Source organism: Anser anser (genome assembly GCF_964211835.1).
Source record: "Anser anser genome assembly, chromosome: 7".
NCBI lineage: Eukaryota > Metazoa > Chordata > Aves > Anseriformes > Anatidae > Anser > Anser anser.
The window spans coordinates 40,113,970-40,141,469 of NC_139727.1; the positions used below are offsets into that span (position 1 = coordinate 40,113,970).

The following is a 27,500-nucleotide window of genomic DNA, read 5'->3' on the forward strand; positions in this document are numbered from 1 at the left end:
CAGTCTGTTTGGGAACTCAGCTTCAGAGAAGAGCGAACTTCCCAAGGTCAGGGCAAGACTCCTGAAGACACACGGCTTTAGCCCTCACTTAAATCCCCTCATGCCTTTGCCAGACCGGCCCAGGAGCAGTGGCTGCAGCCGTGGAGACAGCCGAGGAGGCTGTGCTGTAGCAGGGACACAGATCCAGAATGGAGAGCGCTACCTGGGGACAGAAACCTGCCTGGTCAGCGTCTTCCTGAGGCTGTTCTTCGTGCCGTGGGGCCACGTGCTGTCTGATGGGCAATAATGAGCGTCGGTGCTTGACAGGCCTTCCACGGGAGGATGTTCTCGGTTCGGTGTGCTGGGCATCGTGAGAAGGCTAGTTCCCTCTGAAAGGCAACTGGGGCTGAGCTCAACAAGATTAGCATAGGGTGAAGACTAATACAGCAGCACGGACTCTAAAATTTGAGTTGAGCGTGCATAAATCCTGCAAATAGTCTTTAAATCCCAGTTAAGGTAAATTGCTACCTTTATCTTTGGTTATTCCCATGTAGAGACTTGTTTAAGTACAGCACTTGGATGGTCAGGGCTGTTTTGGCAGGGACTTCTTGATTTGTTTCTGCGTAAGTATCCCGTGCTATGTGGATATAGGTGTTTGCCAAACTAATTTTTTAAAATAGACCGATTCAGAGCACCTTTTCTGCCTGGTTGTCGCCAGATGCAGGCACTGCTGCCCCGCGAGAGCTGTCGGGAGGCGCAGGAGTAGCGCGGTGGGAGGACGCAGGCTGCCTTTCCGCATTAACAGCAGCCGGGAAGGGGCTGCTCTGTCTGCAGGCAGCAGGGCACGATGTCTGGAGCCGTGCAGCCCTGGGCAGGGCGAGGGTGCCCAAATCCCCATGGCCAGGCCTGCAGAGCTGGGCAGGGCCCAGCCGCGGGGACGACGGAGCGGCCGCGCAGGCAGGAAGAGCTGAGCGGTGCCATCCGTCGGCTCCAGGCTACGGTTTATCCAAGCCAGTGACGGTATTTCTGATTCAAATAATTAAAGTTTTATTCAGTTTGTTTATTGCAGTATTAGTAATCTGGAAAAGAGGTTTGCAATAATAACATTCGTGTTTTTTCCTACTGTTAAAGCTTTTATTATGCTGCCCTTGCCAGAAAGCACATCGTAAGAGCTTGGATTCAAAATTAAATATGACCTCAGTGTTTTAAAACACAATTACAATAACTATCCATTTAGTATTTTTTTCTTTTACTTTCGACATATGGTCAATATACTTATGTCAGTTTTTAAAGGCATTATTTTATGCTATGCTAACTATTGAACACGTTCCAGCTGCTGTAGTAAATAGCGACGAAAAGAGCTGTTGAAGAAGTTCATTGCACGGACTGCTTCTTGGGTGAAATTACCGTGGTGTCCTGTGTCACGTGCTGCCGGTAGGTAAAGAAAAAAACCCCACCTTGCTTGATAAGAGAAACTTATATTATTTATGTGGAACAGAACAAACCAATTTACAAGAAAGGCACTTAAGTGGGAAGCTTATTTATTAATGAGCGTAGTACACAAGCTAATGGGGTTGTAATGCAGATTCACCTAAAGCTCGGAGGACGGCAGTCTCCAGGCACTGTTCACCACTTCAAAAGGAGAGAGAGCGTACTTCAGAAATATTTCTGCACTATTCAAAACACAGTTATGTAAATTACACTTTTGTTTGTCTCATCTTGGCCAGAAGGATCTTTGGTGGTTGTCTCCATCTCTCCTGCCGTGGGACGTGGGTGGCATTGCACAGCAGAAACCTCCCAGCTGCCGGGGCTGCAATTTCCAGCTCGCGTTGGGTCCCGCTTCGTGCTCCGGGTGCCCCGCACAGCCCCCTGGGGCCGCCCCTGCTCCCCAAGGGCTCCGCACCCACAGGAGGGTGCGCATACACCAAACCTTGGAGTGTGAAAATGAAGGACAATACTCCTTTTTTTATTGTGTGTGTTTGTTTTCCTGCCATTGTAGGGTTGTATTTCTATGCAAGTTCTGGTTTTGAGCCATAAATGGGTAAGAAGCAAAACAAATTCTTCATCGGGTAATGACCTTTTAGGAACGGTTCTGCCAATGCCAGTGAGACAAAATCCCAAAGCCCTGTAAAAAACCTTTGGAGAAAGACAGAGAGTGTATTTATTAACTGTGCGGTTTTAACTGCCGTGAATTAGCGGTATTCTCTAAGCGTCCTGTCCTGTGGTGACATCAAACTGGGCCGATGAGTGCCTGTTAGGAACCCAGATTTCCATAGGTTTCGTGATTGTTTAGTCTGATGCTGAACTGCAGTAAGTGGCAGTGTTGCTGTGGTTTCGGAGCGTTCATACCTGGCTTTAATAAATAACCAAATGCCATTTCTTTGCACTGGTGTTGGAAGCCTCACAGTAACGTGGGGGGGCCAGGCTAGCCTCAGGGACCTGTCTGATCCCTGTCCTGCCATGCTTCCACCCATACGGTTGCTTCTGCTTGAAGAGCATCTGAAGGGCCTCAGCGACATGGCAAAACTATTTTCATATTTTTTCTTATTTTTATTTTCTTTTGCAGCAGCAGGCGGGCAGTGCATCTGATGGGATCCCACGCACCGGGCATGCAATGAGCCTGTGTTTAGTCCTAACAGGAGATGCTCAGAGGGCAGAGACTGTGACCCACTCTGGGAAGTTAGTTTGAAAAACGGCTTTATGAGCTGAATTCTTAAGAGTTTTCTGATTTATCTGTATCTTAATTCATTTTAATAGGCTGGAGTATCTGCAGGTGCTGTTGATTATAATTCTTGGTGCTCACTTTCATCTTGAATTCGTGCATTAGCACATGTCAAGGTGGACATCTAGAGTCAGCCTTGAGTTTCCTTCCATCAATTTCCCCGTGTGCTGCTGGAGATCACAGACCTTGTTCCTGCAGCAGCATTGTGAGGCTTGTCGTGTATGTTAACCACCTTAGTTTTGTGAAGGGATAGCGTGGTGGTGTTTGTTTTTTTTTTTTATCCATGCATAACAGGGATTGTATCTATGTTAGATGAGCAGAAAAATACAAAATTTACTTCAGATACCATTTGGCAGCTGCACAGAGCAGGCAAAAAGTGGGGAAAGCAGTGGTGCTTTCCGGTGCTCTCTGGACCAGAGGAGCCAAGTGGGAAAATGAAGAAAGTCTGGTGTGTGGTGTAAGGGTCCCCTGCAGCCAGCCCTAACACAGTTAATTGCCTGTGATAAAACCGACCTCGGAAGTCTGATGGGAGAATTCTTTTATACAGGAAAAAATGTTTTGCAACAATTTCTTGTAAGTGCTAAAATTAACTGACTTTCTTTTAACCTAATTATAGATAGAACTGATGGTATCACCTATGCTTAATGTTGCCTAACATCTTGGGTGAGAGTGTGCTGCTGCTTATAACTTTGCTGAATATTTGCTTTTTGCTTTAAAGCATTTCATATGAAGTGTCTACTTAAACGTTGCTAGTGGAGGGTCTTTTGGGCATGTGGTTGATTTCCCCCATTCTCAGTTCAGAGCAGGTTGATCCTTTCCAGTAAGAAGATACACAGAAATTGTTGTGGTTTTTTTCTTTGTTTTTTTCTTTTTTTTTTGACAAATCTTCTAGTTGTTCTGCTGCCAAACCCACTGAGTTGAAACAGAAATATTTATGAAGAGGCTGCTCTGATATTAGGAACATTTTTGTTCTCCAAGTATGGCCAAGCTGTTGGGCCTTTGGAAAGCATTCATTTGTTAAAAGCATCTTTTGCTGATGCTGTATTAGAAAGGATGACCAGAGCAGTGTTTTCTCCTGCAGTTGCTATTTTTCTGACTGCCCTGGGCCAGCCCTGGGTGTGTTATGCCGCCAGTTTGATTTGCTCTCTGTTTTATTCCCAAACTCCTGGTTTCCCTTCCGTTCATTCTGCATTATGTCTTGGAGCCAAACTTGTATGGAATAAAACCGGCCCCTTGGAGGGGAATGGATCTCCTGAACAAGTTGAGTTGAGGGTGATAAGCAGGAGCAGGGGTGGTGACCAGCGTGGAAAAGGGGCAGAGAAGAGAAACTGGGCAACGTAAGGAGAGGGTAGGATGTTGGCATTGAGTAGGCAATGAAGCAGGGCTTTGGGCATTGGAACACAGGGCAGAAAACTGAGATGGGTGAAGAGCCGTAACTTTCTAGTGGTTGTCTTTGTACTCCTCCATTGTTTTTGTCCGTAATGAGATACACTTCTCTGGAAACACAATAAATATGTTCAGGAAAAATAAGCCAAGACCACACATAGTATTGTTTTCCTTGAACCTGTTTCTTGTGTTCCTAGAGAAGTCCGCCTCTCACTGATTGTTTTGTTTCCTCCATGGTCTCACAATGCTGTATCCCAGGGCAAGATCTTGTTTGAAATCTGTGTCTCTCTATATAGGATTCCAATCAAAACTTTAATGGTACAGGGCAGCGAGTAGCATTTAATGACCTTCAGTGCTATCACTTGAGTCTTTTGGGCATTGACATTGATTTTCCTTATCTTGGCATGTGAAGACAGGAGTCTCACTCCCTTCTTTAAAGTGTTTGCTGGTACACACTAGTAGCACAGAATAAGCAGGCAGCATCCTTCCAGGCACCACAGCTGGCCACGACGATGGGCTGCACACACTACTTTCTTAGACAACCTCCATATGGTACCCGAACTTCATTACTTGCAAAAGTCAGAAAAAAACACTAGGCCACTTGGATTTCTGTGTATTTTACTCGAGAGGTAATCAGTATATTTGATATTTGTATACGATCTGCAGCTTTGTGTCCAGGTGCTTCTTTTTCAGGTTAAAAGATACCCATAAGAATTTTAATCCTTAATAATATAGAAAAATAGAATAAAGAAAATATTGCAAAGGTTGTATGAGAAATAATGTCTTACTAAGTTTTGAGTTCTTATACTCTTCCATAACTGCATCAATTTCTTCTTAACAGGTCTTAAAAAGAACCGTGGTAGGGACAGTTCAACAAGAATTGTTGTGTTTTTTTTTCTCTCCATTACAGCTCTCCTCGTTTTTTTAATCTGTTACTACTGTCATACAGACACTTCATTTATAAGAAGCTAAATTAAACTATGTAAGAATGCGCTTCCCCGTGAATTTCAAGCTTAAAAAGCTGCTTTGTTCATTGATTCAGTTGTGGGGAAAAATGCAACACAGGCATACGGCTATTTGAACTCTTTATTTGCCACATTTACAATATTAATAACACTGTTTCTAGAAGTTGTCACATCAAGTAAAAGATCTTCATTCCAGACTGTCTTTTGGGGCCAAATTGAGACTGGATGCATGCATTTAATAAATTGTAGTCTCAAGTAGTCATTTTTGTAAATAATTAGCTTCAGTGAAAGAATAAGTTAGCATATTGTATGCATCTAATGTTGCAAATGTACATACAGCAAACTTTCCTATTAATCAACAGTCAAGCACTGTAAGTTGGGTCTCATACATAATGAATTGTTCTTAAACCTCTTGGGTTTCATTGATAGAAAAATAAGAGAAAACACGAGTGTAGTAAGCTTTTGAATAAAATTTAACGAGATTGCTCTGCATCCTGTAATTGTTTTGGAGTCATTAGAGACCAGATAATTCATCCGCAGTTTTGGGGTGGCTTTAGCCTTCATCTATCAAAGAAAGACTATTTAAATGACATTTAGGTGTTGATAAAATACATTTTTATTTGTTTCCACAATGAAGGCTTCATTGAAAACGCCAGTTAAATGTATGTATATTATGTAAAGAATAATGCTGCATGACTGAGTCTCATTTTAATGTTAATTTTTGAGTTCTAATTATTACTGATTCTTCCATTTGAAAAGTAACACACCACCTATTTCACTAAGAAAAAAATGATTTGGTACGACAGCCATTTGAATGCTACTACAGAGATGTAAAGGTATAAGGAAGATAGCAGGATAGCCTTTGCTTTTCGGGAATTGCAATTGTTTATACATGCCTGGTTTCTGTTGACTTCATATGCATGAGTGTGTAGAGTTGTCTTTAATCAGTTGTGAAATACGTTAAGAAAAGACATTGAAAATAAAAGATAAACAACATAAACTTTTAAATTACTCTTGCCTTTTATATGTATTTACTCACAAAAGAGCTACTGTTCAGATGCTAGAGAATCAGCAGTGTGATTTAGGGACTCATCAAAATTAACTATACTAATGACCCTAAGCTGTGGTGATGCTTGATCCCCCTGATGTGCCGCAGCTGATTAGTGCCTAGGACAGAATTTAACCATGGCAGCTCACTGCCAGGAGGCATCCTGAATGGATCGTAGCTGTGGTTGGTACTTGGGCCTGTCCGAGGGGCAATATCCAGAGCAAGAAGCACGAGGGAGAAGGGTCTGTATTCAAGCACACGGGCTTGTGTGGTCTTTGGGCTGCAGTGTGGCACTTTCCAGGGGGAAAACGATCCAAGGAGCCCTTTTTCTCACTGGTCTCAGGTCACTTAGAGACTCTCTGGTCCTGCCAGATGCTCCGTGGACTGTTTTGTTTCTCACACGACTCATAGAGGGGTTATGGCTCCATCAGAAATTCTTCCCCGAGGTGATGACAGGATCCTACTGTAATTGGGCAATATTCCCAAAAATGTTTTCCTCTCCACCCATGGGCAGATGCCTTCTGTAAGATCATCTCCATACGCCTGATGTCAAAAAGCCTTTTTTTTTTTTTTTTTTTTTTTTCCCTAGCAGGAGGGTAAAAGCCATTCCGAAGTCCACCCACACCCGTCGTGGCGTTTGACGCTAAGTAGGTCTGCAGTCTCCACGAGAGCCATGTCTAAATTGCTGTCAGATCGCATCACGCGCTCTCGCCGCCGAGCAGGGCTGCCGGGTCATGTCAGAGCCCATTCGTTATAGTTCCAGCCTGCTACAGCAACGGGCCTCTGGTCTTTCTCTCTTAACAAGAAGATTAGCATGACAGCCGCATGGAGCTCCTTACGTGCACTCACAAAACACTTGTTTCGGTTGGGCTTCAATTACCATCGGGACCTCGGCGGACGAGCTTTGGTCGCCCTGACGTTGAACAACTTTGGGTCCAGCAGTCCTGGTCTCGCTCATGTGGGAGTCTATGTTTTGGGAAGGTTTCTATAATCTTTTCCCCTTTCGTTGTTGTAGTTTTGGGGGAATTCTGAGGAAAGCAAAAAGGACTTTTTAACGTTGCCATGCAAGGTACTGATGGTTTTCTCCCCCTTTGATTATATTTCTTCCCTTTGTCCTCTCCCCTTTATCAATGCATTCTTATCAGAGCCTTTTTCATCCTTTTTAATTATAGGGTAATTTTGATAATTTTTGGATTTGTGTAAGGCACAGACCTTCAAGAAATCTTATAGCCAAAGCAGCGTAAAACTAAACAGGCAAAAAAACATTGATCTGTTCTGCTGGCAGTAATTCTTCCTATTTACCCCAACCTGGAGGTGCTTTTCAAACTGGGGATGCTGAGTGTTATGTTGCCGTGTAAATGTGCTCACGGATTTCCAAGGAAAAAATAATGTTTTTTCTATTACTGGTTTAATTAAAATGTAGTGTTTCTGTCTGCCAGGTAGCTCTGTGTCTTTTTCCTGACTGTAAATCTACTCGTCATGAAAGAGTAGGAGCTGGGGAGTCTGGCACTGGAGAGCACAGGGAAGTTGGTGCCTTATTTTGGAGATGGATCGTTTCCTTCTGCCCCTTCTCGCCTGCCTATCTCTGCCCACCACACCTTCTGCAGGAGTTGGGTTTGCCTCTTGGTGCTCCTCCTCTGCACTCTTCCCTTCTTCCTTCATCTGTCTGCATTAGACTCCACGACACGGACTTCCTGCTATGTTGATTTTGCTGAAGAACATACATGTTTCCTGAGCATTTTCCTTGAACTTGAGGGTTTGTCCCTTCTTGGGGAAAAAGGGAGATTATTCCTTTTCTAGCAGGAAGGCAGTGGCACACCGGGCAGTATCGAAATGCTGTATCACAGTGACGGCAAGCCAGGAGCAGGGTTTGGTGAGATGTTGTGCCATCTGTATCATGAAGAGTACAGCTGACGATTGCTTTCACAGCATTCAGGTCATTTCAAGAGCCAAATCCCTCTTAATTAGGACCAATACATTTATATTTTACTATACAATTTTCTGTTCATGAACAAAATCTCCTACGGTCTTTGTTCATGGAATAGTGAAAGAAATTATGGATGCCCTTAAAAAACATAAAACAGTATGTGCCTGAGTGTCCAAATATCATTATTTTTCACATACCTGAATGTAACAGGATATTGCAAATCTTGTGGTCTTCAGTGCCATGTGTAACACAGTGTCAAAACACAATTCAATTTGTAACAGCCTGGCAAAAACACAAATTTCTGTGATAGGACATTGGATAGTTGCATGTAGAAACAGACATTCCATATCTTTTTTCTTTTTTTCTTCTGTTTTTATTTTTTATTTATATTTTTATTTTAGGTCTTTATCCCTGCTGTTATCTGAGTGGAAGTGTTGTAGTGAAAGTAATATAATAATGCAATTTTTTGTTTACCCATATGTGCCAGTGGCCCTTTGGTGATTGAAGTTCAGTTTCATAGGGAGTTGCAGTTTTTGTGATAGTTGGGGGGCTTTTTTGTTTTTTATTTTAAATGAATTGAAATAGGGGGGAATCTTCATTAGTTCAGCATTTGTAGCCATTCATAAACTTCTTCTTAGGCAAGCCACTAAAGGGTGAGGTAAGTATCAGTGGATTAGATGTTCAGGTGTATGTAGGTAGAGACAATGAAAGCTAGCAGTGTATATTATGTTCAACCAATTAATTATATTTAATAGATACGTAACTTTAATGTAAATATACAAATAAATATATAAATATGTTGTGGGTGTTGATATGACATTGTCGTAATGTTTTCCTACCTTTGCCCTAAGGAAACTGCCAGCAGAGACATTGTGATATATTCTCTTTATTTTAAATCACATAACTCAAGGTCCATCTTGTAATGTTTCAGTTAAGTTTTGTAAGTGATGGACAAAGGCAAAAAGGAGCTCAGAAATAAAATAAGTGATTAAAATCCTACCAGTTTAGAAGATGGGTACCCACTGATGCTTTTCGTTGTGAAACACAGCATTTCTCTGGTTTTCATAATGGCTAAGATATTTAGAATGATACTGAAGCCAATTTGCTGCTTACATGTTTATTTTGGAAGCATGCTAGAAACTTCCAGTTCTTGGCAAATGGTTTGGAAGGATCCTGTTAAACTGAAACAGGTGGCGTTTCTGACTTTCTCATCCTTTGCTCAAACCATATTTTCCTTTATTTCATCACATGCAAACTCATAAGAAGTCATGGGAGAGACATGGCTGGGATAGGAACCTCAGGAGGATGCCTCTCAGCTGCATGGAGGCGAGAGCCCGGTGACTTCCCTAGGTGGGGAGGTCAGGCTTAAAAAGAGCTGAAATTGAAATAAATACATGGGATTTCAGTAAGAGTGATATGGAATAGCTGTTGTACATGTAAACTGGAGCAGTAAGTCTGCACCCAGGCTGTGGTGGATTCCCATGCTGGGGCAGACCTTACGTTGCTCTTGGACTTTGTCACCACCACGAGCTGAATGCGTGGGCTGGAGGTCTGCAGCAGTTGCTCCTGGCCTTGAAAAAATCTTCTCTTGGGAGAGATCCAAAACTTCAGGGGAAAAAAATATATATATATTTTTAGTCTGCTTTTTATAGCTTGAAACAAGCATGTTATTTCTATTTGAAGACTATGTAGTTTTAGTTAAGCATCACATAGTAAAGCCATGTAGAAGAGTCAGTCATTTGCAGCTGAGAAGCCATTTAACATCAACAGAAAGTGTTTATTTTTCTTTTTTAAAAAAAGGGCATCTGACTTAGTGCACACACATCATCCTCACTAATGCAAACAAATAAACTGTCAGTTTAATAAACAAAACCTGTACAGTTATTACTCAATGACCAGGTAAAAATACAAAAAGAAACACCACTTGGAATTTTTTGAGAAGCCGGACAGCAGCTAATATCGTTCAGTAATGAAAGCAAGTGCAATGAAAGTCTCCAGTGAAAGTGTGAGTGATTTAAATAACACTACTGCATTTTAAATAAATGCTTCTCATTATTCTAGCCACATTGCAAAAAAGGTGCCGGTGCTTTTTAAGAAAAGGTAATGAAACTCCAAGGCAGAAATAAAGCAGTTGGATTTCTTGTAGCTTTTTTTTTTTTCTTTTCATTTTTAGATGAACATGCTTGGTTTATTTTCATGTATAGAAAAAAAAATTGTATCGTTGAATCACAGATTTAAGACTTAAGCTTTCTGTAGGCAGGTCCGTGAGCACATGGCCGCTTGGCCGTCACTTTGCAGGCAGGTGGCTCAGCACCGCTGGTAGCTGCGTAGCTGGGAGCCAGTCCCTTCCTGTGCCCTTCTCCAGGACATGGGGCATGGAGAAAAGAGGGAGACCTTTTCTTGTTCATTGCTAAAGATGAGGCACAATTAGTTAATGTAAATGTTAGATGGGTATTTGCCTCTCATATTACACAGACGTCTTCCTGTCCATCTTCATGTTTGACATGATGAAAGACATGATGAAAGTTCGGAATGGGCATTCAACCTTCCCAGGAAGCCTAACACTGAACAGAGGAATTTCACACGGGGGGGAAAAATTTCCCGTAATGTAATTCATCTGCTCTCCTTTTCTTCTTATGAATGTTTTGAGACCACTTCTGCCGTGCTTTTTGAAATGTACGTGTAGTTTAGTTGGACCAAAGTGTGGCTTTGAAGCCTCAGAAAAGCCTTTTAAAGGCAGCTGCTGTTTTAAGTTGAATTTTTAATGACGAGGTAGTTTGTAGAAGGAATACTGCTATGCAACTTTGGAAAGAGAACGGGGAGGAGAAAAGGGAGGGGGAGGAGGGCCAGTAGAAGACGCCTATGCATTAGTTATGTTCTTTCTTTTCTTTATTAATGTCATCAAATTCCCAGGAATAGTTGTTAGCATTTCTAGCCAAGCAAAATTAAGGTGAAGATTTTTTTTTATCTTTCTGCCAGTGTGAACCTTTCAGCATATACGTTGGTGAATTGACTTTGTATTCTACAGCAAAAGAGATCAATGCGTTCTTAGCAAGCACCACCTCTTCTTGCAGAGCTTTGCTTTTCTTGACTGCAGTAGAAAATGGAGATCGGAGATGTGAAAACGTGAAGTGATGGGAGAACATCCCAGAAAAATATCCAGAGATGTTCAGCAGTGACAAGGGGCTCTCCTTATAAGCGGTAACTACAATTAAGCCTTACATCCAAACCTTTGTGCCAGGGAAGACCCGGTGGAAGGGAAAACTATGTGTGGTGGTGGTGAAACGGTGGTGGTGAAAACATATCCTTCTGTTGGGATAGCTGTGCTGTGGTATCCAGCAGGCTCTTGTACCTCCCCCAGCCACACAAATAGGCAAAGCAGCTGCTGTAATTCCTGCCTTTTTAAAGAGAGGGGCTTGTGGTGGGCCTTTACGCTGCTCCTGACTGTTAAATAAGGAGCTAAAGGCCTGAAAGTTGCCTTGTGGCTTTAGGCAAAGCCCTTGGAAGCCCAAAGCCTCAGGCTCAGAAGCACTGCACCTCGCCAAGCTGGGGGTGCTGCCCCCCACCTGCCCAGGGCAGGCCGCGGTGCTGGGAGGCAGAGCCACGAGTCCGGCCGCTCGGGGGCTGCCTGCTCGCAGAGCAGCAAGGAGATGTATTCTTTCGGTTTTATGATGATATTATAGTCCAAATCACTTCCAGACTCCCAAGTATGTGAAGCAAGATGATGTGAAAACCATAAGGTTACTGTAGTTTTGAGTGCTTTCTATGCTCTTCTGGATAAATGGAGCAGAAAAGTCTCCCAACTTGTCTTGGAGATTTCAAAGGCATTATTATATTCTGTAGTTATGATATTGTCATAGCTCTAACAATCCACAGTAAAACTGAGCCCTATTCTGCTGAGTGTTGTACATGTGCAGAATAACTGATTATCCTTGGTGTCGAGAACATGGGTTTGAGGTCTGTGTCACGCAGATATTCATGTGAAAATGTTTATGCACAGATTCTCAGACTTCTTTTTTTTTTAGCAAAGAAATTATTACACAGCAAAATAACATAGAGATCAGTTTCATAAATTGATGCTATTTTCCCCCTCCCCTTCCATTAAAAAAAAATACAAAATAAAAAAATGTGAGTAGTGTGGTAAGTAAATGGAAGGAGAAATAGAATTGCGTTTAATTTCTAGCAGACTGGATCCAGAGCTGATTCTGCATTTTTGCTTTTCTTCCACTCCAAGTCATCAACTCATCATATTCTTGTGCTGCTGGAGAATTTTAATTGTCCACCTCTGTGTCCCTCTTTTTCTATGCCACTTTCTAATCAGTAATTATGTGGCCTTCCATGGTTAACAATTAATCAGAAAAATGAGTTGGGGCTGGGAGAAATTGCAGGGGCGTTTGATCATGCACCAGACGAGTGAGGGTTTTGCTTCTGAGAGAAACCCTGAAACAGCTTCCGACTGCACATCATTTATCCTATCCAGAGGCAGGGCGGGTTGGTGTCTGATTACACGGGTGTCCTGTTGTGTTCAGCTTCGTGAGCTTTTGTGGATCAAGCATTTGAAGGTGTTAGGTCTTTTTGCAAAGGTGCCTTGTGGCAAAAGCAGGCCCGGTGTCTTTCATGCCATTAGTGGTACATGATGCATTTAATTTTCTTAGGCTTTCTGCTAGGAGGTAACTAACAAAATATTTTCTCACTTGCAGCACACTCGAGCATGCTGGGGAATTTGTTTCATTTTGATTTTTCCCCATAACTGTACAGCGGAAATACTCTGGTTTTCTTCTGTTTCAGGATCTCATGTATTTTGATACTTCCACAATCTTCTCTACTTTCTACTCCCTTGTGACAATCCAGCCTATAGCCAGAAGACTATTCTGTTGAGTTTTACCAGCATACTGTTGAGAAACAGTTCTGGGGTCTGGCTATATTTCCAGCTGGGGAAAAAAAATAAAATGCAATAAGCAGGAAATCAGAAAGGATGGTGTATCGGTGGTATTTAAGATTCTGGGTGCTAGAAGATTGCTGGCAGGGGTTGCTGTTTCGGCAGTCGCTTTTGATGTTGTCTCATTGCTCTTCCCATGGTTTCTCTTGGGTTCATTGCCAATGGGCTGTGTTCGGTTGTGGGTACGCTGAAACTGGTCTCCTCACCCACATAGCGGTCTTGGAAAGCACCAGCAGAGCACCATGACCTCTTCACTGATGCTGCTTTGCCTAACCAAGGGCATATGGCTTGGGAAACATGTCTGAATATTTGCAAATCTGGTGTTCACATTTTCAGTGCTCTCACACAGGCATTGCTCTTCCAGAAAAAAAAAAAAAAAGAAAAAAGAAAAAAGAAAAAAAATAGCAAGAGAAAAAGGACATTTTTGTTTGCGGGTGCTTTCTGTTCGTTTGCTTTGCTCTTCAGTATCCTGAAAGCATGAGCTGCCATTGAAAATCAAATGAGTTCTCAATTGCTTCCTTCCAATTCAATAAGTGGAGGAAAGCAGAAACCTGCCAACGTCGCTGGAAGGAAACGCGGAAGAGGAAAGCGCTGGCTCTGCAGAAATCTGTTTCCTTTTCGTCTTTCCCTAGGGAAGGTCCCTGGGGAGACAGGACTGTGCCCGTAGGGGATATGGTGGAGGAGCCTCACTTCCATCCCCCAGAGAGGCATGAGGATGTGGCCTCTACCAGCCTCTGGGACTTGGGTGGTTTCCTCTCCTTGCTCCCTGATGTTTCCCACTTATGCCTGGTGTTTCCTTCTCACCGATCCTTTATTTTTTTTTAAGCAGGTGTAAGCAACCATGTGTCATTGTTGCATTTCAGGAGGTGATGAGGATGAATTTTTGTTACTGCTGTTATGACTCTCATCACTTTTGTCAGAGCAGAAAAAAGACTTTCAGTCTGTGACTCACGATTGAATGCTTCTGAGATGATTCATTTTCTGCTAATGCAGGGAGCATGAATATTCATTTTTATAACTTTTATAATTAATAATTTTACAATTCTCTCTGTCCGCAGGGCAGAGGCGTCGGCGGGCTGCGAGGTGTGCGAAGGCGCAGAGGAGATGACGGAGCCGCTGAAGCAGTGCACGGCCTGGCTGCGTGCCTACTTCTGCGAGCCGGCGAGGACGGAGCAGCTGCCCGTGCCCCCCTTCCACCACCCCCTGCTCCAGCGAGGTCAGTGCCACCCCGCCGCCATGCCTTTGACTCCCCTTGCCCTCCTTCTTGGCCACGGCGGTGCAAAAGGTGCAGTTCAGCTCCTGCCATGCGCTGGCTGGAAGGTTTGAATATGAATACATCTGAATGGCGGAACATTTTTCAGTAAGGTTGCTGCTCCCTTAAACTGTCGTCTTGCCAGCATCATGGGGCTGATGTTTGTGAGCGGACAGCTAGCCGACACTGCAGAAACAGCCGTGTAGTTGGGTGCCAGAGGGAGCTGTGCTCTTATCTTTCTGGTAGGTTTTACATTTGATTCCCCAAAGTTACGGTATTTTGATATTTGTATACAATGAACAAGTGCTATTACAAAGCAGTTACAATGGTCACGTATTTAGATGAAAACATGACATGAGAAAAGTTCCTCCTTACCATTTTCCATTTACTGGACATTTTCCTGAAGACCTTGTAAAAAGAGTCAATCAACATGAAATGAAATAGACCCCAGAATTAAAAAACTAATAATAGTAACAGCAGAAGTCTGATTTTGCAGTGGCTTCTTGACTCTCCATGAATGTAATAATTTCTCAGAGAATAAAATTTTCATTTTCTGAGATCTATGTTTTAATTGAATTAGGTGATATATATATTCATAATAATAGAGCACCAGAAAGGGGCTAGTACCCTCTACTACAGAAGGTAAGACAGCACCGTTCTTTATATAAAATAAAAAATGTGTATTTTTTCTTTGTGTGTGGTTCTAGGTGAAAGGCAATTTTTAAATATGGGTGCATAGATTTGTATTTTAAAGTATAGGGACAATACATAAATACTCACGTAAAACAATTGCCAGTTTTACATGTGGAAAGGAACAGCTGTTTTTATAGGTACACATTCATAAAGCTCAGCTGTGTCTACTGCTAATTGCTGGTTTTATCCAAATTCTTATAAATAATAGGTTTCGTCCTGCTGTTACACTTTCTTATTCTTAAATATCCGATGGCAGCTTCAACGAGCAGAACAAAACCAAAATGTGGTTGTTCTGCAGAGTATTCTACAGATAGTCAGACTTTTGTTTTCAAAGGATGGCAGTTGTAAATTTTATGAACTTTGCACAGTACCTTTACTTTAGTGGTGAATTTCTATACTAATTCTTCCATATTTTGAAAATTTCTCAATGCAACATCTTTCATACTCAAACTGAAGGGTTGGTGATGACTTTTTAAGATTTTAAGTTGTGTATTATACTGTCTTCCTCTGGTATTTTTACAAACATTCTCATTTTTATCAACTAAAAAAATAATTATTTAGAAGTTTTTAGTGAAACCATCCAATTAACATATGGGAGAATAAGCACTGACAATACTATGATATATCATTTGTTGGAATTGCCAAAATTTTCACAAAGTCCCATCTTCTAGGTGACTACGTTATCATCTGACTGGTTTTTTATTAGCTGGGATGAAATTAAAGAGCTGAGTTGTGAAAACGTTAGGATTGGGATGAACGTGAATGGGCAAAGCTGGTGGGGTTATTGCCGTCGCTCGTTCCATCTTTGATTAAAAGAGAGGAATTCTGTTTCCCAGATGATCCACCAGAAGACTGCAAAACATGTAAAGTAATGCTTCTACTTTTATTAATTTTTCTAACTTGGCTACTGAATTCTTCTCAGCTCGGCTGATGAAGTCTTGTGATGGTGGTGTTGCTTCTCCTCGGGGGTCCAGCCCCGAGCAGGCCCGGCCTGCTGGGGGGCTCTGGCCTTTCTCTGGGCAGCCACCTCCCCGGCTGTGGGCACCCAGCTGGCACTGTCCCCTTTGTCGGAGGTGGCCGGGGGCTTTCTGGCAGCTACGGGAGGTGGCCGGTGGCCACAAGCCCCCCCGCGGAGTCTCTCCAGCGTGGTGGCAGCGGTGGCGTCATGGAGGCCGCAGCTGTCCTGCCCTCATGCTGGTGGCAGGCTGTGGTGGGCTCTGCGCTGGGGAGGGCTGAAGTGTTTTTCTCGTTGTAGTATGCACAAGTCCAGGTTTTTTTAATTTAGTTCAGTTATTTGTTCTTGGTCTGAGACCAGGTGTGTGTGCTTTACGGGGGGAGGCACATCCGTAATGGAAATGCTAACCCAGGACTAATTGACACAAGTCGCATTGATGTGATGCTGTTTGTATATATCCTCTTACATTTTCTTCTTAGTGCTACCTTCAGATAACCGATGAAAATGATATTGGAAGAAATGTGGAAATACATGTCAAAAAAAATTGAAGAAATTATTTTTAAAAGTTATTTAGTAGATACATAGGGTAAAAACTGCATTATAGTGGCTTAAATTGTACATTTCAATTTATGTGTAAGTGAGAGTTGCAGTTCTGCTAAATTAAGAATTTGGTATTTATTTACTTTTTCACATTTACATTTGAAAGTGCCTACTCATTTCTCCAGGCACTTAAAAATGCAGAATAAACACAAGCGAGAGCATGAAGATCCAAAGCTGTGAAGGCTTTTCTCTTCACGCTGATTTCCTTACATGTCTCAGTTCATCAGCAGCTCTCTAACGCGTCGCCAGAACCTTTGGCCCATCTTTTCTCCCGTCCCAGCGAAGAGGACCCCTTACAGTACTGTTCTTTGATCCTGGCCCATGCAAGTTCCATCATCAAGTGCTTTTGTGACAAGGGCTGATTATTGGATATTTTCTTTCTTCTTAAGCAGTCCTTAAATCAAACTGTCTTTATTATTTTTATTCTTTTTTTCCTGTGGAAGTGTCATCTGAGGACAGTAAGGGCTTTGCTTATCTTATGGCTTAGCATATTTGCAAAATGACTGTTAAAAATGAGTATGAAGTTCTTTCAGGATGAAGCACTGCTCAATAAATGATCAGTTTTCTGCAGTTCCTTTCGTGCCAAACACTAAGACATAGTTCCTTATGAAGGGAAAAATGCTAACATTTAACTTTATGATAGCAAAAGCAGGGAGATTTGCTAATTCAGGAAGTAAAGGTGGGCTCCTGCAGATGGAATAAAGCCATCTAGCACTGTGGTATCCCGAAGTGATCTTTATTCCCCATCGTGTGAGGCAGTGAGCTCCCTCAGCTGCTCATCCTGTTGGCCTGGTGGCGAGCTCAGAGCCCAGCCTCTTCAGGCCCTCAGCGCTTCACGACCAGGCTGAGGGACCTGCCAGTGGCCACACAAAACAAATTCAGCTATGTACTTTCTTTTTCTGGGCTCCTGGGGAAGCGAAGCACCATCGGACACCGAGCCCCTTCCAACAATCCCTGTGCTGACTGTGAAAATGAAATAACCGTGCCATTATGCGGCCGTAATTCGGCTGCCAAGTGCGTGTGCATTACCATCGCACTGGCAAGCTCAATTCTGACACTCACTGTTCCAGCCACACATCTCATGCCCTAGATTTTCTAAAGTGCCTTTAATTCTCTAAATTACTATTAAAAGGGGGGAAAGCATCTAAAAGCACTCCAAATATGCAATTAAACATTCCTCCTTGTAACTCATCAGCGGTAAAGTTTGACTCTGAGGTGCTGGTGCTGTAGCACAGCTTGAGGCAGGCATGAAAAGTTCAAAGCTGGTTTCTCCACACCTCCAGAAGTTGTCAGCTCACCAGCTGTCTGCTTCCAGCATATGCAGCCAATTCTTTCTTTTTTTTTTCTTTTTTTTTTGAAAATGTAATTGAAAACTGGAATTTTCGTTGGTTTGCATCATGAGCAGTGCTCAATGTAGAATTTCATTGAACTAGGAAACAGTAGGTTTTTCCCACTTCTCTGCAGCGTGAGTTCAAGGTGTTATACCTCAGGAAAATGACTGAACATTTATCATGGAGAGTGATTAATTAGTCTTAATGTACCATGGTCATTAGCCCCCTTTATATATGAAGAAGAAAAATTGACCTTGTTGTTGTTTTGAAGCCTATGCATGAGTTGCTTGATTTGTGAGTTCATGAAATGGTAAAGGAAATGCTAAATTGGCCAGTCATGAATTTCCTGACTTTTCTTTATTTGTGTCTTACAAACTTACGGGTTGAGACTGCAGAAAGCATTGCAGCGCTGGGCGCTGCAGCAGGGAGCAGTTGTGTGTTTCCAGACCAGATGGCTTATTAGAGCAACAAGAGCAGAGGAAATTGGACACACACAAGAGTTTTCCTTTGCCCTGTGACAAGCAGCAGCCCTGGGGCCCTGCTCTTTGCGTGCCATGCCATGCCCAGCCTCCGTCATCGCTGGACGAGCTCCTTTAGCTTTGCAAAATGACACTTCTATTTCTCGAGTCCAGAGCTCCTCAGTCGTGTCCCTGTACCGGAGGTGTGGACCCGGAGTGAAGGCGTTTTGTGGTGGTCCAGCTCGGCCACCCTGCCGTGCTGCTTACCGTGGCTGTGCGAGGGAGCTGACAGTGTGCGGGTCTGCGAGCCGTGCTGCCTGTAAGCGAGGGCAGCAAAAAGCTATGAAAAAGCCAGGGGAGGAACAATTTGAGGATGGAGACCAGGGAGGTGAGCTTTGCAAACCAGCTTAGGAGCTGAAATTTCCCGTGTATAATGCATGTTACTCATCCAAGAAGGGATACTGATGAAACACCTCATACATAATGGCAGCAGAGTCTTCAAAGACATCGGTAGTACCTCCATTCTCCCTTCAAGATGACTTTGCTCCGTGCCCAGGCCTGTAATCAATAATTACCCTGTGATTTCCTGGGAGCCTTCTCGTTCAGAAACTTGAACCAAAGCACGATAGACTAGCAAACGTGGTGTAGTTGCCACCACAGGACAGAGAAACACTGTAAAATACTGGTTACCAGCTGAAGAAACTATTTACTTTCATAATTCGGTGTCTCTCTCTGTGGAATGAGACTTTGTCCTCCAGCTTTCAGGGAGACTCTTGCTCCCTTGTTGCATGCCCGCCAGTCCCTCCCGGGATCCACACGTGTCTATGGGATCTCTCCCTTCACAAAGTACCTGTAAAGAAAATCCTTCCATTAATAACAAAATATCAATTGATCTTACACCTTACCACTAGTGGGAGCACTTTTGTTTTACTGTTGTTTTTGTACATCCTAAACTATTTTTAAAAAAATGCAGCAAATTAAGATAAAAGATAAAAGGCTAAGATAAAAAAAGTAGATATTCTTCGTTCTGTCTGTAAGTCAGCAAAGACCAAAGTATTTTTTTTCCTTTTGGTGGTTGAAATGCTCAAATCACTAGTTTTCTGAAGATCGCAGGGCTGTTGATTTGATTTACTTCTGAGACATCAGATTCAACATGCCCTGAATACTTACATTTTTAAAGTGTTTTTAAAGACTCTACTGCTTACCCTAATTGCTGTGTGAAGCATATCCTAAGAGTAAATTTTTCTCTCATGCAATTTAGCCAAATACTTTTTCAATACATGGTTTACTAAAATAAGAAAAGCATTTATAGTATTAAGATCAATACAGATCTCTCTTCCCTTTCTTTAAGCTGAAGCTAGTAAAACAATTGTAAAAATCCTTTACCTTTTTGAGATACTACCTAGTAAAGCTAGAATGTTTCAAACTTTGGGTGCCAGTTTATAGATAGTAGGATAGCAACTCTACCCAAATTCAGCAGGAAAGAAATGGCTGGGAAATATTTATTTATATAATATATATATATGTGTGTATATATATATATGTATATATTATATGATAATATAATATATTACATATAATCATATATATTATACATAATAATATGAAATAATATGTACTGTATAATATATAATATGCAATATTTTACTAAAATACATTATTACATATAATATCTATCTATATAGAGGGAGAGATATATATGCTTATACATACATAATAAAAGAATGGGTAAACTACTCTTCAGGAGCTCCAGAAACAGGGAGTATAGGTCTGAGGCTTCCGAGGCTCAAAGTGGAGAAGCTGTGAAAAAAAAAACTGATCAGAAGAGTAGGAGGAGGACACTCAGGGACATCAGATGCCAGAGCAGACTGACAGATCTCCTCGGTTGGTCCTGAGGTCACTGCACAGCAGCCATGAGCATTTATGTAACAAAACAAAAAAAAAATATGTAATGTTATGGTTTGGTGATTTGCAGCCTTGAGGAGAACAGGAGACAATGGGAATTAAGGGTGGTAAGAACAGGTGAGAATAGCAAGCATGATTTGACCTACGAATGATTTTATTAAGGTGAAGGTAACTTTGATCATTAATAGAAAAGTAATCATAAACATTTTAAGTACACCTTAAACTTCAGCGTTTTCTTCTGACTCCTAGAATGATGTTTGCCCAGCGTTAGCAATGCAGTAAATACTAAAGGGAATGAAATTTTCACAATTTTAATATCTTTATTAACTTGTAATTCTTAAAGGGATGGCCTGTGGATATGAGACATATCTATAGAGACATACATATATCTGAGCCTTACATAGTTTTAATTTTCTTCAGTCCTGTGCATGTCTTGTAACTTTATTTGCCCTTTTAAACTAAATTGCACCTACTTTTAAATGACTCTTCTAGCATGATCTAATAAACATAAATCCATACTCAATATCTGAAATACGCTAGCTGGCTGGAGCTTGCTAGGATGATAGACAGTTGAAGAATATGGGGCAAATAATTACTTCTGCTTCTTATCAAACAGTTATCAAGTTCACTATTCACTCTTCTTCCCAGATATCAGATGTACATTTTTTCACTATATGATAACACAGAGAGTATGAGAGACAGTGTGTCTTCTTTTTATTATTATTTTTTTTGGTTTTAAGTTCCTAGAGAAGGATTTTTAGGAGGGAATTTTAAAAAACATATTTGCTATGGGCAAGCCAACCTAATGGCCAAAATACTGCTTCTCTTTTAAAACTGAACAGGAGCCTCTTTGCAGTAAAAATCTTTGTAGTATTTTCTGTGCTCACACCGACTGCCCAGACTTGCAAGTGGTGATAGCAGACGTACAGAACCGTGGTAGGAAACCTTAGGAAGGTGTTAGGAGGCAACAACAGGAGCCAGGGCGTGAAGCTGGGTACATTGACCAACTGGACTTATATAGATATGTATTTTAAAATATATTTGAGTGGAAGAGATGGTGTATTGGCAGCACTAACTCACACCAGTGCAGTGCAAATAAATAAATGACCAAACCCCGATCCAGTGAGAGCTGTTGGCAATGTCATTTCATAGATTGCCATATTCACAGCATAGCCATCCTCAACAGGAAAAACGGAAAATTCAGCCTGCAGAAAAAACTGAAAGAGCCAGCCTTGGCCCACTATCACCTCTGCATGGTTACCTTATTTCTAGTGAAAAATGGAAAATACGGTAAAGTTCAATTGGGAAAGCGTAAGTCAACCAGCGTTACCTAGTTGTACTTACATTTTGCAGAACTGAATTGCACTGGTAGGTAACCTGCTGAGGAGGAGGCAGGGCTTGATGTTTCCTTGATAAGTGTAAAACATCATTCTCACCATTTATTTTTTCAAGTTGTGAAATTCTATTTATATTTTTATATTCATTTCACTAAAGAGAAGAGATAACCAAAACTGTTACCAACTTTCACTTATTTTCATTCCTGCAGCTTCATCAGACATGCAAATACATTTATATTTAGGCTTTTAGAAAACGTTATTTTAAGGTAATTTGAAATAATCCGCTTGAAAATATTTCACATATCTGGACATGGTGGATTCATGTGCAAAAAGATGAGAAGTTTTTATATTTCTGTCTGCCAATGCAAAATTCAAATTCCATAGACTGGCACCTTCTTTTATTACCGTTTCATTAAGAATAGTTTTGACAATCAGAAAGTTACTGTTTTGGTAGGTATTTAATGGATTTTTACAATCCAATACTTCCCTACAATTTTCTTCAAACAGAAATCAATCCTCCCCAACCTTCAAAAACAACAAAACCAAAAAATATCTCCGTTACTTTTGTGTTACAAATTCTTTTTCCATCCCAGTTGGCTCACTGCATTGTATCAACTGTCTGTATTAAAAAAAAAAAAAAATTACAAATACCTTCTCAACAGAAGTATTTACAAAATTCCTGACTCAGTTTCTCTTGAATTCAGAGCAAAATTCCCACCATTTTCAGTGGAAGCTCCTGGGGTTTTAAGTGTATGTTAAGTCCGCTTTATTTGTGCCCACCTGTTCACTGTTCATAGGATAAATTTTCTGCCAAACATAAGCCCTTCCTGACAATTCAAATTCCTTTTTGCCATGGTCCCTGACACACAGTCGGGATTTAGGCAAAGCCATCAGGATGCATGGACTCCCAAGATGGCAGAGGAATCGTAACTTCTTATGGGTTACCATTTTTTGGTGGAGCCAGGCAGAGCAAGCGCTTCCTGAGGTGGGATCTTTGAAAGAAGCTAAAGGGCAGGGAGAGCAGTGTGTCTGTATCACCATGGGGAAGGCAGTGAAAGTGTCAGTTAGTTTAAAAAAAAAAAAAAGGCATTGTATTTTCAATAGAATAATCCTTTCTTGTCAATATTCTCGACGTTAGTTATGCATCTGCCCACATTATGAAGGGGAGTTATCAAGACCAGGTCCTTTCTCCATCCATGAAATACAAGGAATAAGTTGATCCCGATTTTGATAATATTTTAATCAAATGTGGTAAACTTTGGAAATGACTGCTTGTATATGAGGTTTCAATAAAAAGATCAGAACTGAAGGTGGAAAAAAGCAAATACCAACATGGAAGGAGACTTCCTGTACCCGGAGCCACGTGCTATTGTCTTCACCTGAACCTGCAGATCTTTGCAACCTCCTCGCAGTGCAGACCGATGAGGAGTAAGTTTCATTTAATTCATTTTTCCTTTGATTTGTTTGCTTGCTTGACACACTGGCAGGTCCATGTAACCTTTGCACCCTGTTTAATAAACTATGTAATCAAGAGAAAAGAAAAGAATTTTATAAATATAGTACCCCCACCTATTTGCTTAATGAACTTTCAGCCAGGTTTTCCATATCAAGGCTAAGTAACATCAGAACTCATATGCATTCAACCTGTTTGGTATTTCAGAGGTAATGTGTTTAATATGACTACTGCTGTGGCAACTGCCTTGCTTCTAAAGGCCATTTTATGGTGGTGGTTTTTTTTTCATTTTCTTTTTTTTTTTTTTTTCAGAAAAAAAAATATTAGGATGTTTATGACACGTGTTATGGGTACATAGGTTAACTAATTTGAGAGGAAACCATTTTCTGCCATTGGTATCTGCTGCTGCTTGACCTAAGAGTGCCTCTTTCTGACCCATTTCCAAGATATTTTGCTGTATCTTCTTTTGGAGCTTGTAAACGTAAGAGCTGACCGGTATATTACAGGAAAAACAAGGGCTTGCAAAAATACACTTTTCACTAGAAATTTACATCCCACACTCTTCTCAGAATAAAATATGCAAGAACCAACATAAATGGCATACTCTTTTTTTTCTTTCTTTTTTTCCCCATGAATTGGGCCTTTGATGTTCAAGAGGAGCCAATATTAAAGGACATCCCTAGAAGGCTGTAGAAATTGTTCCTATTTATGACAAATGTAAAATAGTACAAATCTAGCTGAATGTGATGGTGTCATTAGTTTGTGAATCGCATCCTTGAAAATAACTGTGGAGGAGCCAAATCGGTTTAAAAGAAGATAACAAAATGGTTTAAGCTACTTAGGTTGAATGCCAATTATATTTTAATATTCAACTGAGCATATTTTACTAAGAAAAAAGGCAGCGTCGACGCATGCATAACTCATTGGCAGCGTCGACCAGCTGTGCCACTCTTCTCTTCGAATCACTTTGTGCATTTTAGTAGCATGGTAATTTAGTAGAGAACTACCTGAGTGATGGCATTTTCAATGAGCAGGTAATCTACAGAGAATTTTTATATGGTTATGAGTTCTGTGCTTCAGCCTGGCAACACAAAAATACATCAAGACCAATTACGGTATCAACTTTCAGCGTGATACCCTTGCCACGCAAGTGCATGTATTTCTGCCCCAGGCATTTCAAATTGCATCTAATTTGAAATCTTTGGGGTTTTAATTAAATTTCAGAATATATGGAATTCTTCATTAGTACCTGCTCTGAATAGCAGATTATACTTCTCTCAGTCTCTCGTTAAAGAAGTAGGCTGTGGTAAATAGCATGTTCAAGAACTGATCATTTGTGGTGCCTGGATATTGGGAACAGAAATAGTGAAATGCAAAATAATATCAAAAAGATTATTAGTCCAGTGAGGGACTCTTGATTTGTATTTTAATGGAATTTTACATTTCTCTTAATGATTTGCAAATTGTCCTCTGATTATAAGATGCATTAAGCTTTTCATTTTAATGGAGAGACACAGCCATTAGCAGAAATTTTTTTCTGTCTTCTTTTTAGAGTGCTTCCCTGCAGCAGATAAATATTGAAACCATTAACACCTTTTGATGTACTTTATAGTGCTGCAGCTTGGACCAGTACATGAATGAATGTGGCCTTTTATATTTTAGCACTTTGCTTGAAGCTCATGATTGTCTTTACATGGGTGAACAATGACTGAAGCTATACGTTTTCAGGCAAGCAATAAAATAATGTGTATTTCCCTGTAATTAAAGTTCCAAATGTTTCAGTGAATATCATTCATATTTAATGCAAAAAGAAAAAGTAAAGCCAACAAAAGTCAAGATCTGAAATTCAGATTAAGAGTGCTCTGACCTTAAGTCCGACCATCTTTTAAGGGAGGAGGATCACAGCATCTCTCCTAGCAGGATTTCTTAAGAATTCACAAACAATTTCTCAGTGGTGAAGTACACATATTCTTTGTTGCAGAAACAAGAATATACGCTCTTCATTTGTCAATATGAAAGTCAAATTTCCTGCTTGCTATCAGCTTAACATGAACCCTTAATGCTGTATAAACATGTTTGTCAGTGTGCTGATTTCATTGGGTTTGTCAGAAGGGCATGGAATAAGAAAAAACCCTCTTTCGTGGCAGGCTGTGAGACATATGTAGTATTTTTCTGATACTGCAGATTTATGTAAAATAATTGGTCTGCTAGTTCAGGAAAATATGTACTTGTTAGACTTACTAACTTATTAAAATCTCTGCAATATTCTTTAGGCTCTTCGTTCTTTGGGAGGTGCTGGAGAAGGGTATTTTTGAACAACTGTGCTGTTTCCTCAGCCCCGTGTGCTTCTCACACCCCAAATAAGCCAGAATTTCTCTCTGCCTGTCGTAGGCTTTTCCTCCCTTGGCCCATTACGTCTTTCTGCAAGGACTTCCGCCAAACAAGGTGGTTACTTTAGGGCTGCTTATTAATTTAGCAAACTCTAGTCTCTGAAAAACCATCAGGGGTCACTGATAGGACTTCTCTGTGCTTGCTTCCAGGATGTCTGTTTAAATAATTTGAATCTCGGGAATTCAAATTGCAGTTCATTTAGCAGTGTACTGTGTACGATGGCAGTGTTATCAGTCAAGAGGCTAAGTAACTTCATGAAATCGCAGTTTATGTCTTCACAGTTGTTTTGCTGACTGCTTAAATGTGTGCTCCTTAAGAAAAAGAAAAAAGAGAAAAGAAAAAAAGCAGCGTAACTTTGAGGTTGAAGCCAGAAAATTCTAAGAATTAATTGCTGCTGCTTTCATATGTGCCTTGAAAAGATGTTGCATCATTTGTGAATTAGTGTTTGCAAAGTGCTATGTAAGTGTTTAGCTTCATACATTAGATATTTATAATTCAATAATAAATTAATACAAACTAAAAAAGAAAATCAGTACTTTGATACTGACTTAATTTGTATGTAGTAAGCAAATAGTTTCATTTTATTACAGTTAAGCAATTTAATGAATATTATTTTTAACTTGCCCATTTACAAAGAAACTTATAGAAATCTAAAGAAATTGCTATTCATACTTCACACAGACAACTGAAGATCTTATAATTTACTTTGTTCACATAATAGAGCACATTTGCATTACATATTTCAAAATTAAAATATATTAATTTTCTAGGGCAGGTTATCTTTGGTAACACAATCTTCACAAAGCAACTGAGGGTGCAGATTTCTTGATCCAGAGTCATTTGGGAGTGGTTATTTAGGGCCATGTTGAAAAATGAAACGGTAAAAACACCTCATCAGTGTAATTCTAAGTGGAATTATGGAGAAAAAGCAATTATGCTTGAAGCAGCAAAAACTGCAGGAGAGGCAGTGCACCCTGGCATACCTCCCCTTTTCACACCCGGGTCCTCTGCCACCAGCCTGCCTGGAGGAGGAGCACCAGAATGCCTGCTTTGACATAACCCAGTCGTGACAATATCCGTCATTGTGGGAGTGCTGTTGGTCGACAGTTCTGAAGAAAGAAATCCATGACTGCATTCTTCAAAATAACCTGGTTTAGTGTCATCCTGTTTTGTGGCTGAGTACGGAGTTGTTCTGTGAAAATGCTTCCCGGGGCACCTGAGTGAGGCCCCTTGGGAAGTTCAGTGTTGCAGTCCACAATACAGCAGAGTCATTGGGAAAATATCTCTGCTTCTAAGACAATATAAGAAGTTTCAACTCGTAGAATCAGTTTTGCACCAGACGATATCAAAATTCACTGGTTTATCCCCATTTTACATCACAGGACCTTGTTTGGAGCCCTGAAATGATAAAAGGAAAATCCTGTAGGGCATGTATACGAAATTTAGAGCCCGCAGCTTCACATTTACTTTGTGGTGGTTCTAGGTCCTGTGTGTGTGTGAATGGAGGGCTTGGGCAATTGGAGCTCTTCGTTTAGGTTTGTCATTTGATTGCCCTGGAGACTGCCAGGCATGCTCAGAGCTTGGAGCCGCCCCGTTGTAGCCCCGGGTCACCAACAGCAGCAAATCAACTGTGAATGTGCAAGGCCCCGAATTTAAGTCATCAAAACTTCAAAATTCATTTGCCGTCCTTTGCTTTTTCAAATTTCAAGACCTTGAACGAAAGGTCAGGATGAGTTTGAACTGTTGATGTTAGCAAGGTTAATTTATAGGTATGAATTGGAAATCATGCTTTATCAACACGTGTGAGTAGTTGAATTCACGTTTTATTTTGAGTTCATTAATATCAGAATGACAATTCCAACACACCCGTAAATCTTCAGAAGTTTTTGCAGAACCTCCCTGCCTGTTGAAGTTTAACTACAACCAGATGGTCCTACCGACCCTTCCTCAATCCCACTGTAATTAGGAAACGGCATCTTCTGTGATTTATTTAAGAGCTGTGGACAGGTTTGTATGTCGTGTTACCAGGATGAGTCAGAAGAGCTGGATCATAGCAGCACATGGGAGGCTGTATTTTTGTAGTGTTACAACAATGCAGACTGAGGTAAATTAATATACTTGCTTTGTGTTTGTTTGGTTTTTTTTCCTCCCATGGAAGA

The 27,500-nt window shown here is 40.9% G+C and overlaps 1 protein-coding gene and 2 long non-coding RNA genes across 8 annotated transcripts in view; 2 read left to right on the forward strand and 1 right to left on the reverse strand.

Annotated features, from left to right (window-relative positions):
• LOC310902722 overlaps nt 1-11,091 on the forward strand; it is a 63,121-nt gene extending 52,030 nt beyond the window's left edge. Inside the window, exons 3-4 of the long non-coding RNA XR_014586917.1 lie at nt 1-6,342; nt 6,693-11,091. The exon at nt 1-6,342 is cut by the window's left edge and continues 484 nt beyond it. This is a non-coding gene — a long non-coding RNA (uncharacterized lncRNA). The remainder of the gene's footprint in view (nt 6,343-6,692) is intronic.
• MGMT (O-6-methylguanine-DNA methyltransferase) overlaps nt 1-27,500 on the forward strand; it is a 186,295-nt gene that overhangs the window by 120,924 nt on the left and 37,871 nt on the right. For all 5 annotated transcript variants that reach the window (XR_014586915.1, XR_014586916.1, XM_083844684.1 and 2 more), the window contains exon 4: nt 14,025-14,182. Coding sequence is in view for 3 of the 5 variants with exons in the window: in XM_083844684.1 (XP_083700810.1) it covers nt 14,025-14,182 (158 nt within the window). In the remaining 2 variants the exon portion in view is untranslated. The remainder of the gene's footprint in view (nt 1-14,024; nt 14,183-27,500) is intronic.
• Nucleotides 14,190-26,133, reverse strand: LOC310902724. Of its 2 annotated transcripts, none has more exons than XR_014586919.1 (3): nt 22,877-26,133; nt 19,969-21,648; nt 14,190-19,105 (listed from the first exon to the last, which is right to left on the reverse strand). It is a non-coding gene; the product is annotated as an uncharacterized lncRNA (long non-coding RNA). The 2 variants fall into 2 exon arrangements; XR_014586920.1 differs by having other exon boundaries at nt 19,969-20,055; nt 22,877-26,116.